The sequence below is a fragment of the Macrosteles quadrilineatus genome, unplaced genomic scaffold (assembly GCF_028750875.1).
Source record: "Macrosteles quadrilineatus isolate MER2022 unplaced genomic scaffold, UCM_ALF_1.0 Scaffold_9__3_contigs__length_116548681, whole genome shotgun sequence".
NCBI lineage: Eukaryota > Metazoa > Arthropoda > Insecta > Hemiptera > Cicadellidae > Macrosteles > Macrosteles quadrilineatus.
This window is the reverse complement of record NW_026542602.1, coordinates 6047249-6065536: the sequence shown is the minus strand read 5'-3', so window position 1 is coordinate 6065536 and position 18288 is coordinate 6047249. Positions and strand designations below refer to the sequence as shown.

At 40.0% G+C, this 18288-nt stretch overlaps 1 protein-coding gene across 1 annotated transcript in view; it reads right to left on the bottom strand.

Moving 5' to 3' along the window:
- Positions 1-17248, bottom strand: part of LOC129002329 (uncharacterized) — a 35283-nt gene extending 18035 nt beyond the window's left edge. The window contains exons 1-3 of the mRNA XM_054430045.1: positions 15564-17248; positions 830-2655; positions 105-259 (exon numbers count right to left, since the gene is read on the bottom strand). Of these exons, the coding sequence (XP_054286020.1) occupies positions 105-259; positions 830-2655; positions 15564-17232 (3650 nt within the window). The 5' untranslated portion in view covers positions 17233-17248. The remainder of the gene's footprint in view (positions 1-104; positions 260-829; positions 2656-15563) is intronic.
- Between the last annotated feature and the right edge of the window lie 1040 nt (positions 17249-18288).

Sequence of the window (18288 nt, the reverse complement as noted above, 5' to 3'; positions counted from 1 at the left end):
TGACTACAGTCAATGTCTGCTACTGACTATACAGTCAATGTTTCCGCTACTGACTACAGTCAATGTTTCCGCTACTGATCACGGTCAATGTTTCTGCTACTGACCTGTCCGTGACCTGTGTCTCCACTGGTTGGTCGCAGTCCTCACACCCGTGGTGATGAGTCGCAGGCACGTGCTGCCATCTGCTGCGGGAACACTTACTGGTCTCCGAGCCGACTCCTGAGTCATTCCTCTCTATCTCGACACTGCTCTTGCGCACCTACAAGTCAATTGTGGCTTAACTATCAGTGTTGATACTGATCACTAAACTATACTGTAAACTGTAAGCTGCAAGGAATATTTTTTTGAACTCCAAAGCAATTACAGTACTTTGAAACTTTATGTAAGCATCCATGCAGGGGAACTGATGGTAAAGTTTTCCCATAAGGTAGATGCAGCTATTTTCCATTTTTATTGCAGCTAAGTTGGTTACTGTAAACTAGTTGACTAAGTTATTCATATTATTTGAACTGCTTCATTGCATGGTTAGAATAAAAAATAGAGATGGTTTGGGTTAGCAAATTTGGGTTGGAAAATCTAATATTATATTTATTGTGCAGTACTAAAATTTTGCCAAAGGAAGAGTTCTAAAACTTTGGGAGACATTTGAACATAGGTTTGAATTAAAATAACAAACATTTTCTACGACAAGAAGTTACAGCTCAAAGCTTTACAATTACAATAATTGTTAGAGAAATAACTGGAAAACTGTAAGAAAATTAAAGAAAATTGTTAACTTACAACAGCTGGTTAGATGAGTGGTTACATAAACAGTAAACAGATCAATTACCTTATCAGATGTGATAGAAGCGGTATCTGGTGGGGAAATTATCAGGTTGCAAGAGTCTTCGCTAGAGTCGCTAGCATTGCTAAGTTGGCTAATCCGACTACTCAAGTCTAGTGAACTGATGCGGGAATGTTCGGGGCTTCTCACTTCAGAATCGTCTTCAGATTCTATCACTATTCCTCTCTCTTTTGCTGTTTCCAAATAATTTAAAATATCATATTTACTGGCTCCCTCGAAGATTGACCTTGTTGGAATTGAGTCATCAATGTCCACAGAAGCAGGTGGTGGAGATAGAGGTAGAGGAGGAGGAGTGTCTGAAATTTCTTCATAAATTGGATCCCTAATGATCTCGTAATGATTTTCATCCGAGTCGAATTCCAATCCAACCCTGATTTCTTCATCGTCTTGCTTCTGTTTAGCTTTTAACTTTTTGGCACAGACATAACAGTCAGAGTTGTCGTCAGAGTTGTCATCTTTTGTTGCAAAGACATCATCATCCAATGTCTCTGATTCTATTGAAGATTGTGTATTGAGGGTGTTACAACATTCGTTGTCCTTTTCTAAGACATCTTCTGCCTTATTTTCAGGGGTATCCTTCCCCCTAACGTCTTCTTGTGCCTTCCCACAGAAATGAGGAACTATGTTTTTTCTTGCGGCTTCTACAGGATCTATTTTATTCCTAATGAGATTGTTAATTTCTTCTTGAGCTACAATATCGATAACAATATCTTTAACGTTGTCTTCTTTTGACTTAGTAACGGTTTCTTTGGTTATAGCATTGTTTGATGAGGAATCCAAAATCAACAGAGTCCTGCTTTTATTTTCACTAGGACCAATAGTTATATTACTCTTGAAGTCGTTTTTAATTTCAATTTGGGTATTGCTTTTTGCAGTCTTATTTTTAGAATTCTGGTAATCAAAACCACCTACGTTAATCGTAACTTTGTTACTTCCAGGATTAATTGATGGGGAATCTCCAATTCTCACTGAGGTTTTACTAACATTCAGGTTATTCTGATCATTTTGATTTCCTGTAATCATGATAGAAGTTCTTCTGTTCGGAAGAGATTTAGCACTGGTAACTGATAGTTTTTGGGTCGTAGAGGAAACCGTCACTATTGTACAATTCTGACTCTCGTCTTTTTCAACAGTAGCGGGTTCTGCTGGAGGAACATGTAGTTTGACAGATTCACCTTTGAACATGATTCTTTCTGAGTCTTCTCTCAGCTTGGAATTCAGTTCTAGAGCTTCATAAACCTCAGTCACACTGGACAGAGTCTCCATCGTAGGAACATCTTCTTCCAGAGGCATCAAGATAGTGTCCACGGTGTTGTCAACGACGCTAGAATCTCTGTGCCACAATGGTCCTTCTTCTCCTTCTCTGGCTCCTACTAAAGTGATGGGGAATGTCAAGGACGTTCTTCTAGGAAGGACTCCAGAAGGCGAAGTTTCCGACTGTCTGACTGGAGAGTTTGAGGAACTCCTCGGTCTTATTTCACTCTTGGGTCTCTTCTGGTTGATCTTCTCTATCTCTTCTTTAGTGAAGGGGAAGATCTGTCTAGGAGGTGGGGGTGGAGGGGGTGGTACACTGGAGTTATCCTCAGTCTCAGCAGGTGGCGGAGGCGGCGGGGGCGGTTCCTTTGGTCTCGGTCTCCCAGGACTTAGTACTCGTCTCTCGGATTTCCTCCCCTCTGTGAACGTGTCTCTTGTATCTCGTCTTCCTGTCCGCAGCCGCAGCCGCATCGTATCATTGAACTTGCAGCCAGGCTCAGCGCCAGGTGAGGTGCGGTCACTGAGACTTCTCTGTAGACTGCTGTTTTTGGCTCCATCTGAAAGAACAGTGAATCATTGTTGTGGATTGTTAAATGTTAAATAAATCTGTTAATATATAGCTTATTAACTGAGAACGAAATTAGTTGGAATATCTTCTGGGTGTGAAGGCTAGTGGTTAGTGTTTTGGACATCTATGGAAGAAGGACAGGTTCGAGGTTCAATTACCAATACATAAAAAAATAAAAGGTGTTTGGATTGCCTGCCTTTGAAACACATTTAATTTTATTGTTCACAATTTTAAAAATGGCACTTATGTTGAAACAAGCAAAAAATCTGTTTTAGTTTAATACAACAAGGGGGTCCAAAAAATAAGCTGGGGAGCGATCTGGTCTCTAGTGGGAGAGTGCGCTAAACTTCCGTCCACGAGGTCTCGAGTTCAAATCCCGTCAATCACTAATTGGTTTAGCTATGTTGTGATAATACCGTGACCCTCTAGGTCTAGCCTGAAGTCATGTGTAAAACGCTTAGGGACTGGAGCTGAGCGTCCTAAAATATGTTGATAGAACTTGCACTTTGAAATTTGAGATGAAAGAACCGTCCACGAGGTCTCGAGTTCAAATCCCGTTAATCACTAATTGGTTTAGCTATGTTGTGATAATACCGCTACCCTCTAGGTCTAGCCTGAAGTCATGTGTAAAACGCTTAGGGACTGGAGCTGAGCGTCCTAAAATATGTTGATAGAACTTGCACTTTGAAATTTGAGATGAAAGAACATAAAAGTATCAAAACATACTGTAAATATTTATGTGATAAACACTTTAATAAAACATAATACCTCACTAGCCGTGAATAGTTGCACAATTCCTACGTAACATTCTCCGTTACGCTTTCATGCATCTGCATTTTTGTGGCATCCATTCATATGGAAATCAACACCACAGTATGTCAAAATGTTCTTTTATAACTCGTGTGTAAGGTATGTTGCAATGCATGGCTTTTTCTGGGACAAAATTTAGCTGTATTCCTTGATGGAGTAGAAAGGTTATCTACTTGTAAAAAATATTCCAATAAGTTGTATTGACCTTCGTTCTTGCTTGACCTTTTTAGTATCCATAACTTTATAAAGTAAAGTCACGAACATAAAACAATCATAATATAATATTAGTACATTCTTACAGTCCGAAATCTAATTTCTACCAAACAAAATGTTCAAAAGTACCAACGTATTTTATTTAAATATTTTATGATGTCTCAAAACACACAAACTTAGCCTAACTTAGGCCAGTGGAACCAAATAGCTTGTGCTATAAGGTCTGTAATTAGATCTTTTGGTCTAAAGCATAGCAGTAAAGTTCGACTGGTGAGCCATAACCACTCTTCTACTTTCTACAACTTACAAAAATCCTACAACAAATGACGTAACACAATTTTGTTCCACTGGAATTAAACTCATAATATCATAGGGGCAATTTTAACATAGAGGGCCAAGGTAGTAATTGGGACAAAAACACAAGCGCTTATTATACGCGGACAGATCTGGAGGATAATGGTACACAAGATGGTACAATTAACAATCACCACCCCTAGTTCCACCCACTGTCCTTTCACTGTAGACCGGCGATAGAAAGCTCAGACGGTAATTACAAGCGATTAGTGATTAACGTTTTGTCTCTGTATTTGGAGGGAAACTGGCTGATCAAAGTGTAATTGGAGATACTGTAGGTCTACACAGTCCAGTCCATTGACGAGGGAATGTTATTCGCGCCAAAAGTGACAGTCACTTGAAGTGAGATCGGATTTCTTGTGTCTGCGAACGTAAAATCAACCATACAGAGCAAAGAATAAGGTGTATCTGGGACTTAGAAACAAAAAATGCAGTTGTCTAACCCACAGATATAGGAACAGAAACGGTATGGATCATACATATAAACAAATGACGTCACATGTCCGAACCTTATACTAATAACCTTTATCGGGTTTGGACGTTTTTTTTACAGTTCCATTTGAATAATACAAACAAACATGTGTACTTTTGGACCAGTGGTCTGGCTGACTTAATATATTTTGGATTCTAACTTTATTCAAACAAAGAGAGGCCTAAAGCAATTGTTAGAGTCGTCATACAGCCTGGGTCTGTGGTAGGATCGACCAGTCTGGTTGTATTCCCACGGGTAGCGTCACAACCGCAACCAGAACACCACCAACCCGACCTAGATTGTCCAAGGGCAACCGGGAATAAACCAGCTTCTAGGCTAGTGTCTAGAATATAAAATAAAACGTCGACAATTCTTTCAGCCATTGTAATGGTCAGATTTACGTTTGGCTTGTGTCTCTACTAGTTTGACAAAAGTAGGCTTCAAATTGGGAGATCGATGTTGTTTGCATCCGTAGCAAAACTTCCAGAATATACAAATGTTTGCTGGGAGGTGAAAAGAAACTACTACTTTCGGTAGATCCCACTTCGTGTCATCTGCCAGTCAAAGAAATCTTTTTTCTTTATTGTATTATATACTAATACATTTCAATTAGATTACTTCACGATAAAATCAATTTCATTGTGAAAGCACTTACTACGCCAGAAAAACAGTGAGCATGTTCAAATCACGGAAGACGTATCAAAAAGCATATAAAAATATGTGGTCATCTAAAAGCATAAAACCACTAATGGGAATGTCTGTGTGGGGGAATTAAAGCAACGCTGTTGACCGTTTTTCATACAACTATAGTCTGTATGGTGGAACCTGTCTCCTGATCCTCTTTTTTAAACTGGGACTGGCCCAGGCCTTCCATTGTCCACTGTCCAGTCCCCAGGTATACGAACGGCGAGGAGGCGGGTTCCATCATACAGACTATAGGCTAACATGACTACCCACGAACTATCTTGAGGATGGTATATTGTTATCATATATTGCATGAATGTAGAAAATAAAGTGCTCAGTTGTGTATGGAATTGTCTCAATTATTACTAATAAGCAACTCTACAATACATTCACCGTTGAGCACAACAAGTGAACCTACCAACTGAAGGCTTGGTCTTACACACATCACAGTCACACGCCAGTAGAGAAATAAAGTGCCAATACATGTGAGGGAGTGCCATGATGTAGATGGGGGGAGGTGTCATATGTATGTGAGGGAGTGTCATGGCACAACAAGCAGTAAAAGTGCTACAAGGAGAACAGAGAGTGAGAGTGATTGGCCTTGAATGGGACGAGTTCGGTGCTGGTCCTTCTGCGACTAATGGAGGAAGTGGTCTGTTGCATGTGTGAATGTGAGATCGACGCTATGACGTTTCTCCTGTGAGTGAGTTTCCAGCCAGTGGAATCGCTACATTATATTCTGTGTTCGCCAAGAAGTCGTTCCAGATGAGTAGAAACCCCTCAAAATAAGTTTCTTGGTAGTATGGACATTGTACTATGTTCGTCCTTGGCCGAGACCTGGGGGCTTCATTGGATATCACTCACAGGGGGAGTGGATGAAATTTATGTTAAAATGTATTTAATTTTGCTTACGATTGAGATCGGTTTGAGTAGATAGTATTGGTTGGACGTTCTGTATTTTCTTATTATCTTCCTGATTAACTTTTTCTCATTTTCATGCTATATTATAAACGTGTTCAGCCTTTGTGTTTTCCTGAACTGTTTGGTTACTAATGATAGTATGTTGTGTCTAAGTTATTTTCTACCTAAATGTAGAATAAGATTCGAGATATCGGAACGTCTTTAGAAATTTGTTTTAGTGATGGAAAATCTCCACAATAATTCTTTGAACAACCTAAACCTAACATCACCAACAACGAAGAATGAAAGGTGTTAAGCTTTTTAAAAATTTGTATACCACTTTCGTACTGAATGTTTTCATAGACCATAAAATTCACAACACAACAGAGGTTACGTGAGAATGAGGTGTTCGCAGTCCGTCTATAGACAACCACTTTCTTCGATTTCGATTACTCGCCAACCCGTGAACTTGTCAGGCGAGGCTAGGGTCAGGACCACTTTCATCTGGAAAGCGAGGGTCACAACCCTGCAGTCATCTACACTTTGCGGCGGTCAGCTGATCGTGTCACGTGTTGTTCTTGTTCAGTCAGCTGATCGTCCTCTACAATATGATGAACTGATTCTTTACTAAAATACTTAGTCAGCCGATCGTTCTCTACAAGTTGAACAGCTGATTCCTTACTACAATATTTAGTTGATCATTCCATCTATCTAATGAATTTTAAGATATGTTTATGCCCGGTACATTTTTTTGTTTACTTGTAGACTATATTCCTAACTTTGAATTAATTACAACCACACAAATTTATAAAAACTACTTGCTTTCTGGTATTACTCTACTCCCAAAGAGTGTAAATCAGGCCATATACAACTATGTATATCAAATAAGAAGAAAAAACATGTTTGACATCAACGAATTATTTAAATTATCGGACATGAAACAGACCAAACAACCTTTAGATTTTACAATTGCACGAGAAGTCTACTTGCAGTACTCAAAGTAATAGGGAAATCTACTTCTTAGTCGATTAACTGTACTATAACCATTTGTAATGTGTCTCAAATATGATTTCGGAGCTTCCACATTTGTACGAAACGTATTTTACGGTTTCCATAGATACGCAAAACGACGGAGGTAAACAGGTCTTAGTACTCCTCAAACTAACTCGTCAATGCGCTTTGACAGCCTAAACAACCATTGATGAGCTGTCAAGGATAACGAAATAAACGCGTTGATCGCTCACGCATTTGAGCGTAGCGAGACCAATGAAAGAATCGCCGTCTATGATCAATACTACGGGAAAGCCGCAGCCATCGCCGACTACTTACTAGATACTTAGAGATCGCGAGAATGCAGTTTCTCTACGGAGAAAGACTGGACATCGGAAATGTGAGAAGAATGTGTGTCGAACATTGAAAAAAGGTAGATACAGCCTCGGTACCAATGTCCTCTACAAGAAGACAAGGGCGAACCTAAGTTGAATTTTGAGGAAAGGTTATTTGGGGGTCATGGAATTATATTTATTGCTAAGACAGCGAAGCACGCCAAGGTGTGTATTTTATAGTTGAATATATGCAAAGAAAGTGTATGGTGTATGGATGGTAGAATGGAGTGTGATGATCTGTGTGGCGTTGTTTCTAACTAAGATCAGCTGTTTATTTAGAGTTTCACCAGTACGTGCAATAGTACCGTTACCACAAAACGCAAACCACAACCAGAATGTACCCCTTATAGGAAGGAGAGAGATTTTTCGATACCAGTATATTCAGGCAAAACCAAAATATATCATACACATAAAAAAAATAATTTTACATTGGAAAAATAAGTCTACTTGGTGTTAAGGCATGTAGACTTTGCTGAGTGGTTATAGTGCTCACCTTCAAATCTGAAGGTCGCTGGTTCGAATCCAAACTATGTCATTGGGCTACGATTTAAAAATGCTATCTAACAAAAAGATCGACGTTAGATAGTAACAAGACCAGGGTTTGGACCGTTTCCTAAAAATAACTTTAAAATTCCACTGGCATATACACTTATACTTGCAGTACGGTATCCAAAGCAATGATTGTGCCTCAATGCACTTAGAGGAATGTTCGGTATGTGTATGCAAAGTACAAGTGCAGTGGTTAGATCCGCAACCAGGTGCAATTGCATCGTTTTCACTTTCACAATTAAATTGTTGTCTCACACTTAGTCGAGTAGAATAATTACAGTTGTGGGGAAACATTGACGATTGCAATGTTAAATATGACACGACTGGGTGGTTCTGAAATCCTTGATGAAATTTCCCTGAAGTCACAGAAGTAACATAGTCTTGTAAAAAACGTTTACAGGTGTTTGAATTTGTTCGTACTGTATTTGTGTAGGGACGGTTTGTTAGATAACGCTCAATAGCTGCATTGTAAAATACACTAACTTGTAAATTTGTCATCCTTAGTGATCATCTGAATACGACGTTAGGCTATGTTTATGTCAGGAACTTGAGAGTGTGTTAAATATCCATTACTTGTAATTTAACCAAATAATATAACAGACTTATACACTTAATTTGATTTTAGGCACACTCACTAAAGGGTTAAGCGCACTAAATACGTTTTATATTTCATAAAACTAAGTGGTAAAATTGAGTTTTTTCTTATAATAAATGTTGGGTGTAACTGTTTTCTAGGGGTTTATGCATATTTATATTCATGCATTTCGTCCTGTTGTGAAGCATGGGTAAAGCAACGATTTGTAACTAAAGTGTCGGCGAACACTAACATCTAAATGTGGTCTTTATATCAAGATTAAATACAAACGGAAAAGATTAAATAAATACGGTGATATTTAGACGACATGAAAGCATTCAAGCGTTACTGTACTTCAACCACACATTAATGTAGACTGCTATTTATTTTACAATCATAACATAGTAAACGGATTCATTCCGGGGTTGGCTCTAAAGATGCATGGCGACTCTACTCTAATATCGTATGTGGTTTTGCTCATTGAAACGTAGCAAAAGTTGATTTGATTAAGGGTATTCAATAAAACTTAAGACACAAGTAGGCCTACTTTTCCAGGAGTAACAATTTGAATGTTGCGTAACCTGGTTAAAGTAACGAACATGTAACAGTTTGTTACAACTGAAACACAAGTATTCAAACGTAATACTGGTCCATTAACAGCTGTGAGAAACACCAACAAGAGACCTTCGTAACTTTCACTTTCTGTCTCTCTTTGCAACTGAATGTGTTGTTTACGATCAGAACTGAATCAATAAACACAGCTGATTATTAGTTTGTCTATTAACTTTATCTACTGATGTAGATGTCCCATCTAAATGGACCAGCTAAGCCACTTTATCCAAAATGAACAGAATTGAATGATGCATTTATTAAGTGTGCTACGGACACAATTGTATTTCCCCTTGGTTTTTTCCACTTATTTGACGCAAAAAATTCTATATTTTACAATAACTTTGGAATTAAAAATTTGGAATTGCTAAGAAATCAGCGTATTTGATAGAGGTCGGTAATTGAAAGAACTCTTTCGATGGCTCAACTACGTCCATTTTTAAATTTAAAACTAACTAAAAATGTCTGGAAAATAAACATCAAGTTCCATAATCAATGGTTAAACACTACATACAAATGACTAAACCCTTGCCACCATACAACAACAATTTACCTCTCCGTCGAATCCAATCACATGGTAAATCCGGTTTCACACAATTCACTCGAACTATACACTACACACTATTGTCATACAAACACACTTTGACAATTAATAAAAGTTTATCACCAACACGACACGACACGACACGACACGGCAAGTCGTCGTCACGGTCGACCAACGGCGAGGTCTCGATAGAAAGTGAACGTGCCGCCTAAGGTCCAGTGAAAGTGCAAGGGGAAGGAGCGCCGGTTTTTGTAAGTTACTTTCCGGTTTCCGAATCGGTAATTCACTCGTAACCTTAACCTTCGACAGGTTCTGCCCGTCCGGCTGTTCAGGGTACTCGCCCTGCTGTTGGTGAACTGACGCGACGGACCCGTGAGAGGGTAATTTGTAATTCGGTCCCTCACGATGTAGTAATTGGGTAATTTGGCGGGTCAAGGGTGCTTGTTTGTTTGGTGTTAGTCACGTGACTAGAAAAGGGTTTTAAATACTTTGCAACCAGGCTTGACGAATGAGACCTTGGAAAGTATGAGAAAACGCATATACTATTATAAAATTGAGGTGGTGTCTGTCTGTGCGGCAACCACGACTAAAATATTCAACTGATACAGCCAAAACTAAGCACAAAGACTGTCCATAAATCTAGGAATGCCATAGGCTTATTCACTTCCCAGAGTTCTTCTCGGATTATGAAAAACTGATTTTTCTACCTGTTGCGAAGCACGGGTACAGCAGCTAGTATTACTATTATGCAATTGAGGCGACATCTGTCTGTCTATCTGTCTGTGCAGCTGTCACGACTAAAATACTCAACTGATATAGCCAAAATTAAGCACAAAGATGGTTCACTTATCTAGGAATGTCATAGGCCTATTCACTTCCCTGAGTTCCTATCGGGCTACGCCCCTTGAATGTCCGAAGTTTTGAGATGAGGTTTCAAAAGTATATAATCGGTATCAATGGAGATAATAGGATAATCAGTATTCAAAATAATAGGCTCACTTCCCGGGAATCGCCAATGGATTTAACCCGTGTGATAATGCCGCAATTCTCTAAACCCAGCCCGAAGTTATGTGTAAAACGGTTCCGAACTCGATAGGGTTCTAGAATATGAAGGTAGGCCATAAATTGCTTTTACGTAGAAATTATTTGGAATTAAAAGGAAATTTCTTTATCGAAGCAAACTTCGGCCACCACGGTCTTTTCAGTCAACCACTACTTCTTTGAATGTGTTGTGAATGCGTTGAATGTCTAGTGGTCTCAGTTTTCGAGCGAATGGGACGGATTCGAACACCAACAAATCCAAAAAGAATTGGCCATATTCAGAAGCCATTGGTATTCTTCCATAAAATGTGCTACTGGTGCAGACAAAAAAAAAACATAGATACAAAAATTCAGAGCCACACTTTTGGAATTTCAACTTCATTGCAGTGTATCTAAGGTCAAAACCCACATCCGATGGACAATCCCACGCTAAGAACGGTGGACAGATGAGAGTCCATTGGCCGGGGCTGGACCACAAGTATGAGATTGAAATCACTTTCTACTCGTCTCTTCCGCATTGACTCGCCACTTGAATCACATCTACATGTCCAGGTCCAGCTAGGACATCTGGTCAACCATTCACTTAGTGGTGTGATTAATTTTATCGGTACGGAACAAAGTCGGACCTACACCCTAAGCAGCAAGCCATCAACTTGATTAAGGATTGAATTAAACAATTTATTTAGAGTTAATAGGTACAACAGATAAATTATTTTTTTATTGGTTGATACTCAAAACAAATCAAGGATTCTTCTAAGAATTAGTTAGACATTATCTAAGATTTCAATGTCATATGAAGTGTGATTCCTGAGCATATTCTATACCCTGTATGATGGAACCTGTCACCTTAGACTCCTCAACTCGTCAACCTGAGGACTGGGCTAGTCCCAGGGAAACGGAGGGTGAGGAGACAGGTCCCATTTTACAGACTATAAACAACAAAAATTGGATTGCGAAAGTATTTATTGGTCAACGAAAATTAGAACTATATCAATATTCTCAATTTAAACAATGACTTTGAAAACTGGAATAACTATTATTCAGATGGAACATAACTTGTTTTGAAATGTGTCTGGTGAAGTTTGTGTATTGCGATTTGCACTGGGGATATTCCGGGAACCACTGAGTACTTTCAGATTGTACAGTAAAAAAATACATATTTTAAAAATATGTAGTTCTATTAATTGGGTAGCAATATTTTAGAAGTAACCTTAAAGTAAGAAGACACAAACGAACTTAAGCGATACCGCACAAAAACAAAACCTTTGTGTTCGCCTGACCTATGTGAGATAATCAATCCATTCCATATGAGAGTACAGATTCATGATAAATTCTGTGAACATAATAAACAACGAACAGGTAACCCTTTCCTCTTTCACATCATTATCTTCGAATCACACTGAAGACTTCTCATTCAACGACTCAATCAGCTGATCACATGCATGCGCACACCAATCAGCTGTTTGACAAATCAGCTGTTCAGTTAATCGTCTGTTTTGGCCACAGAGAGAGTGGGTGGGAAGGTAATGCGCGATCTCTGTTCCTAATTGTTAACTTCGCCAACATGCGATTCTCAGCTTGATCGACAAGTGACTAGATAGTGTGCTATTAGGCTATTTTCACTTTCCACCGAGAAAGCTATGCGCTTTGTTCTTTAATCGGTTAAGTGTTGACAGTTTAAACGACGATGTAAGGATGTTATCTGAAAAGGATACTTGTGATGATATTTCTGTTTAAGGACTATCATGGGTTTTGTCATAAATTGACGCGACCACATGAGATGAAATCCATAAGATTTACGCAAGGTTACTAAACTTCTTGCACAATATGGTGTTTGGTCTTTGATGATAAGGATTTGAGGTTCCTCTAGCACGCAAGCATTAAACGCAACGATATAAAACACAAGTTTATGTCACACTATACCCTTAGCAATACTGGATTGTTCCTAAACACATATACTGTATTTTACCTGGCGTTCAGGGTCACCCACATATTGTTATAGGTTTTTATAGTATTATATCAATGGAATTTCCCGGCACGCGCTAAAACAAACTTAAGATTGCACAACAGGATGATAAGTCTACAATCCAAAGTCAGCTATAGAATGTAACACATTGCTATGTGTCGTGAGAGGGATTGTGAGGCAACTGAAATGTCAAGGAGGAAACTGTACGTTCGTATTGCAAGTCAATTATGTAAATGGTTACAAACTACACCAACTGCGAAACCGTATCGAATTGAATTCCTATCAGATGTACCTGACCTAATGGTTTATTGTTGTTTTAACTACTGAAAATTGCCACTAACAAATAGAGCTATTCTTAAACTGTTGCTTTTCTCTGATATCAGCAAAGTAAATATAAGATGCTAGACAATTTTGTCAAAAATAGACGAGTTGCATAAGTTAACAGAAGAGTAACTAGGCAAGAAAGACTTCAAAATAATCTACAGATTTTATGATAGGATACATCGTATTATATTTATAGTATCCAAATTCAAAGCACCATACTTTCAACTTAAATGACAACCATACGAAAGTAGTAGAAGTGGTAGAAAGGTGGCTGTATTTTAAGCCAAGTATGAATGGAGATGAATGTAGGATCGATCAATCAATTATTTAAGATGGGGACGCCACTATGTGCGTATTTTAACCCAAATATGAGTGGTGGATGAGTGTAGGATGAGTGGTGCCATCTTTTATTCTTGTTACTGACTAAGGCCGACATGTTTCTTATACAGAACCGTTACTGAGGAAATGGCAACTAAGGGATCTACAGTTCATAGTGGAACCCGAACCACATTTTGCGAATTTGTCTACTTATTAGGATAGAACTGCGGATAGTCAGTACTCACTAGTGCGGACTTTAATCCACACCAGGGAGTATCGCATCCACAGATAATGCCTATAAATATCCACAATTCGTGACCTCCAAGTAGCTGGATTACAGGACGTCACCATAGTCCCAGTCCTTGCGAAACCCCATCTTTTCAAAGACAAAAGCAAAATATCGTGACGGGAAGAGGAGAAACTTCTCGACCTGCGTTGTGTGACCGGACACTCAATATCTCTTAATGAGAGACAGGGACGACAGAAAAAGTGATCAGCTGAAAGAGAGAGGAAGAAACCTCCTTCTCTCTTCTTTTTCATCTTGCGAGTCTCTTCCTCCCCCTCTATTCTCTCTCTCTCTCTTCTCTCTCTCTCTCCGTCTCTTCCCCGAGCGAGTTCACCTTTACGCCGACGCTTCGCGGTTGCAACACAAGTCGAAAGGTGAGCGAAAGGAAGTTGGCATTGCGAAAGGGTCGCCACCTTGAACCCGTGCATCTAAACACCCGAATGTGCAAATGCGTCAGGGAAAACTTTCCAGGATGCGTTTGGAATATTTATTACGCTAACATTTCCTCAACAAAATAGTATATTTGGGTTAAAATGGTTCTTTTTGACATTAGCTCAAGTTCAATGAAGGCTAAACCGGGGCATAAGGTGAAAGTCAAAATGAAACTTATAACCCGAAGTATAAACTACAATTTTAGTCATGCTGTACCATCTGTAAGCTAACTAAGACACATAACCGCAGTGTTGAACAGCCCTTTTCACAAAAAAAAAACACATTTTTTCACTATTCTTTACCATTACAATTTGCAATTATTCGTATTTGCAGGGACGGTAAAAGTCGAGTACTCCCAGTTAAGAAATAAAATAACCGCTGCGCACCCTTCAAGGAAAGAAAATCGCACATGATAGGTTGTAATGTAATCAATCCCTAACTGTCATCCAGTCATCGTTGTAATCGTGCAATTCGCATTACAACATTACAGATTGTCTTCGACGATGACAATGATCATTATGTTGACGAAGACAAAATCTGACTATTTGTGCCACAATGTCCCTAACGTGTTAGATATTGGCCAGCTCAAATTTGATGTTTATACAATAGACATTTTAACATTATATATGCTCGATGTCAACTATGCAATCCAAAGGCTCAATTCAAAGGGTTTGTTTCACTTGAGCTCTTGTTTAGACCTCCGTTGAGATAAGCATGGGAAAGATCACAAGGGTCAACGGTCTATTGTCGAGGTGTGCATGCCACACCGTGGAATTGCGATGGTATCAAAACTCCGCTGAATAATAACAATTATAGACCCTGTAACGCTAATTGGTTTACAGTGTACACTGTATACTAAACTCGGATTTACTGTCACTCATTAGTACAGCCCTGAATGAAGATAATAGATAAAATAGGACAAGTACATACATCTGTACGTACATCCGATTGCTGTGAAACGTTGGGTAACGTTTAAGATATGCCATGAAAAATTTCTGTCTCTTATTGATACTGGAATCCATCAAGACTCTGTATGTGATTTTTGTCTCTTGGGGTTTCAAAGCTCATCGAAACACAAAATATGATTAAAAGAAATTGGTAGCAATATCATTATTTATTGATTTTACAATCAATATTACATAAACTAGTAAATAATAGTAGTAATAATAGTAGTAATAATAGTACATTGCCTAGTAATTTGCAACAGTTTCGGAACCCTTTTTTCAATAATAGAATTGACCCCTTTGGCAAAGCATTGATAATCTTTGTCTAAGGCAAACTTTTACATTGGGTTTCTCATGTTTCAATATATATTTTATTTTATTTAATTTGCAGTGATTTGGAAAAGATACTGACCCAGCAAGCTAAAATGAGAATTCATGACTTAAGAGTTCTAAATATAGAGGTCTGCAATATAGTGAGCTTCAAACACTCACCATGATCTTCGGCAGAGTTCGCTGTCGAGTCTAGTAGGTTGTTCCTTGGGTCTGGTAACGCCTTGTTGACCGCCTCAGTGTCCTCTTGGTTATCACCGAAGAACTTTAGTCTCAGAACCTCAGAGCTCTCGGGATCAGTGATGACGATGTCCGGATTGGATTCTACTCCGTTTGAGACATTGTTCTCCCCGTCTACTGCAGAACTCTCTCCACTATCAGCTGATTCTCCTTCCTCAGACACCCTGAACTGCACCTGCTTCTTCTTGCGGTTCTGTTGTTGTTGCTTGTAGTCTTTGAAGGACGGCAGACGGAAGTTTTTCCCGACATTAGGAGTGACTGAACGGGTTCCTGATTCCGATGAAGAATCTCTCCTTGGTGTTGAGGTAACGAGCTTGTTAGGACTCGCACTCTTCAGAGTATCAGCGAGATTCAATGTAGAGTTGGGCTTTTTCAAAATACTTTTGATCTCTAACGACGCGGAGGACGTGAGCGAGTTCGATCGCCGACTCGTTTGGTTAGGAACATCTAGGGCGAAGTTGACTCGGTTTTTACCGGTCTCGTTCGTAGTCTTTGGAGTATCTATTTTATTTACAGGTTCCAAAGATGTTTTTAGTTTGCGAGGCGGCCTCTTCGGTGAGTTTGTGGTCTTGGGTGTTTGAGAACCTGTGGGTTTTGAGTCTGATCTGTCAGAGAACCACGCTTTGTGTTTCTCCACATCGTAGATCTCCTCCTCGGTGTCATCGGAGTCGGAGACAAACTCGTTGGAGTTGGTCACGATTGGGATCGGCTCGTTGTTGTTGAACAGTTTGATCCTCTGTCCTCCTATACTGACTCCTCCAGGTACAGGGTCCACCACTCTCACCTGGTCGTCCCATTTACTCCTCAACGCGTCCAGGAACCCTTTTTTGTTCGTGCTACCGACCGTCGCTGCCTTCTTCGTCGTCCTTTTATCTTCTCGCTTCGTTCTCCTCGTGTACGCATAATCGTCGAGCGCGTTATCACTCAAATTATCACTAAACTCGTCTTCCTCCACAGAAAGCCTAGGGTCTATAGGATCGTTTTTTAAATACTGAGAAATAAGTTCATAAGGGTTAACATCACATTCTAGGATACTCTTCCTCGCCGACTCGTTGCACACTCCGTTCGTCAGGAACCGCGAGTCAGGAGAGCGATGCCGAGGGGGTGACTTGCTCCGTCGCCTCCGCCCTCGCGGGGAACTACTCTTCGCTCTGGACCTCCCATCTGGAGGAGGTCTCAGAGAACTCACTGTCGCCAACCTCGACTTCCTCATCATGTCGTACGGATCCTTGAGGTCGTCCAGACGGGGAAGCTCCGGCCGACTCTTGGGCTGCGACAGCCTCACGGTACCGAACCCCCGCACCTGGGTGGGAGACGCGTCCCATGACGTCTTCCTCGAACCGCCGCACTTCTTGCACACCGCCGCGCTTTTCTTGCCCCGGGTGGTACCGGAGAGGAAATCCGCACACGCGCACATGACGAGGGCGTAGCCCGCGGGCGGCGACATCTCGGGGTACATGAAGAGGCTGGGCCGCGTGGTGGAGGGCCGGGCAGCCATGGAGCCGTACAGCCACGTCTCCGCGTACTTCATGGACTTGGAGAGGGCGGAGCCCCCCGACAAGGTCCCGTACTTGTGCTTGTAGTCGTGCATCACTCCGTCCTGGGACCCTCTCTGCAACAAATGGGCATTTTGTCAGTAAACAAACAAGACACATTTTAAACCACATTATATTCAATAAGTCTAGTTTTCCAATAACGAACAATGACACAGCTGTGTAAGTGAATGGATTATAGTCCTCATTGAACAATAAAATTGCCGTTTCAATCCTGAGAAAATTCAATAGATGGGTTGAACTTGATTATCAGGCTTTCATAAATCAGGGAAATTTAGTCAGCAACAAAGACAAACAGATCTAATATATATTACACTCATGTTACATTCATATTTACATTTCAAAAGCATTTCTGTCCTTCTTAGCTCCCGTTTTACTACCACACCGCAGTTTGTGCCCTTGCCCAACTGATATTATTAGCGATCAGCTGTCGATCAACTGTTATTTGCGGCAGATCTTGTTACCGCTGGTGCGGCTTTGTTACGCAAGTTTGCCGGATACGGAGGCGGAGGTCAAGGCTATCTACTGGCGCGGTCGGAGACGGAATCTTGTGTCCGTAGTTATTTAATGTCTCATGTATATACTTTTTGGATTATTTTATAGGAATTATGGTCTAGTGTCAGAGTATTCGGTTCCGAGGCATCAGGTTCAAATACCGCAAATCACCAATGGCTGAGTAGTCTAGGGCTGAAAAGAGGAGTGTAAAACGGTTACAGGCAGAGCCTGGTGACTTGAGATGAAGGCAGGAAAAAGTGCATTATTTTATGCCGAGGAATGTTTTTGTATCGGACTAAAATAAAACTTGAAAATGCAGTAGTAGTGAGTAACAAAACAATGGATACTTGCAGCGATTGTTATAAAAGTAAACTAATGTAGCTACTAGGTACAAAAATTACTAAACAAGTATAGCAACGATGACTTATATTAATTAGTGACAGTTCACCCTTAGAAAATAGAGATGGCCACTTGGTTCCCCAGACGGTTAAACTGTTGTTTATCGTCTGTTATGACTAAAAGTAAAGAGAACACTTTCAAATATCTGAAGAAGAGAAAAACAGCACATTCCAAAGAAAACGGCCATGAAGCACACACAA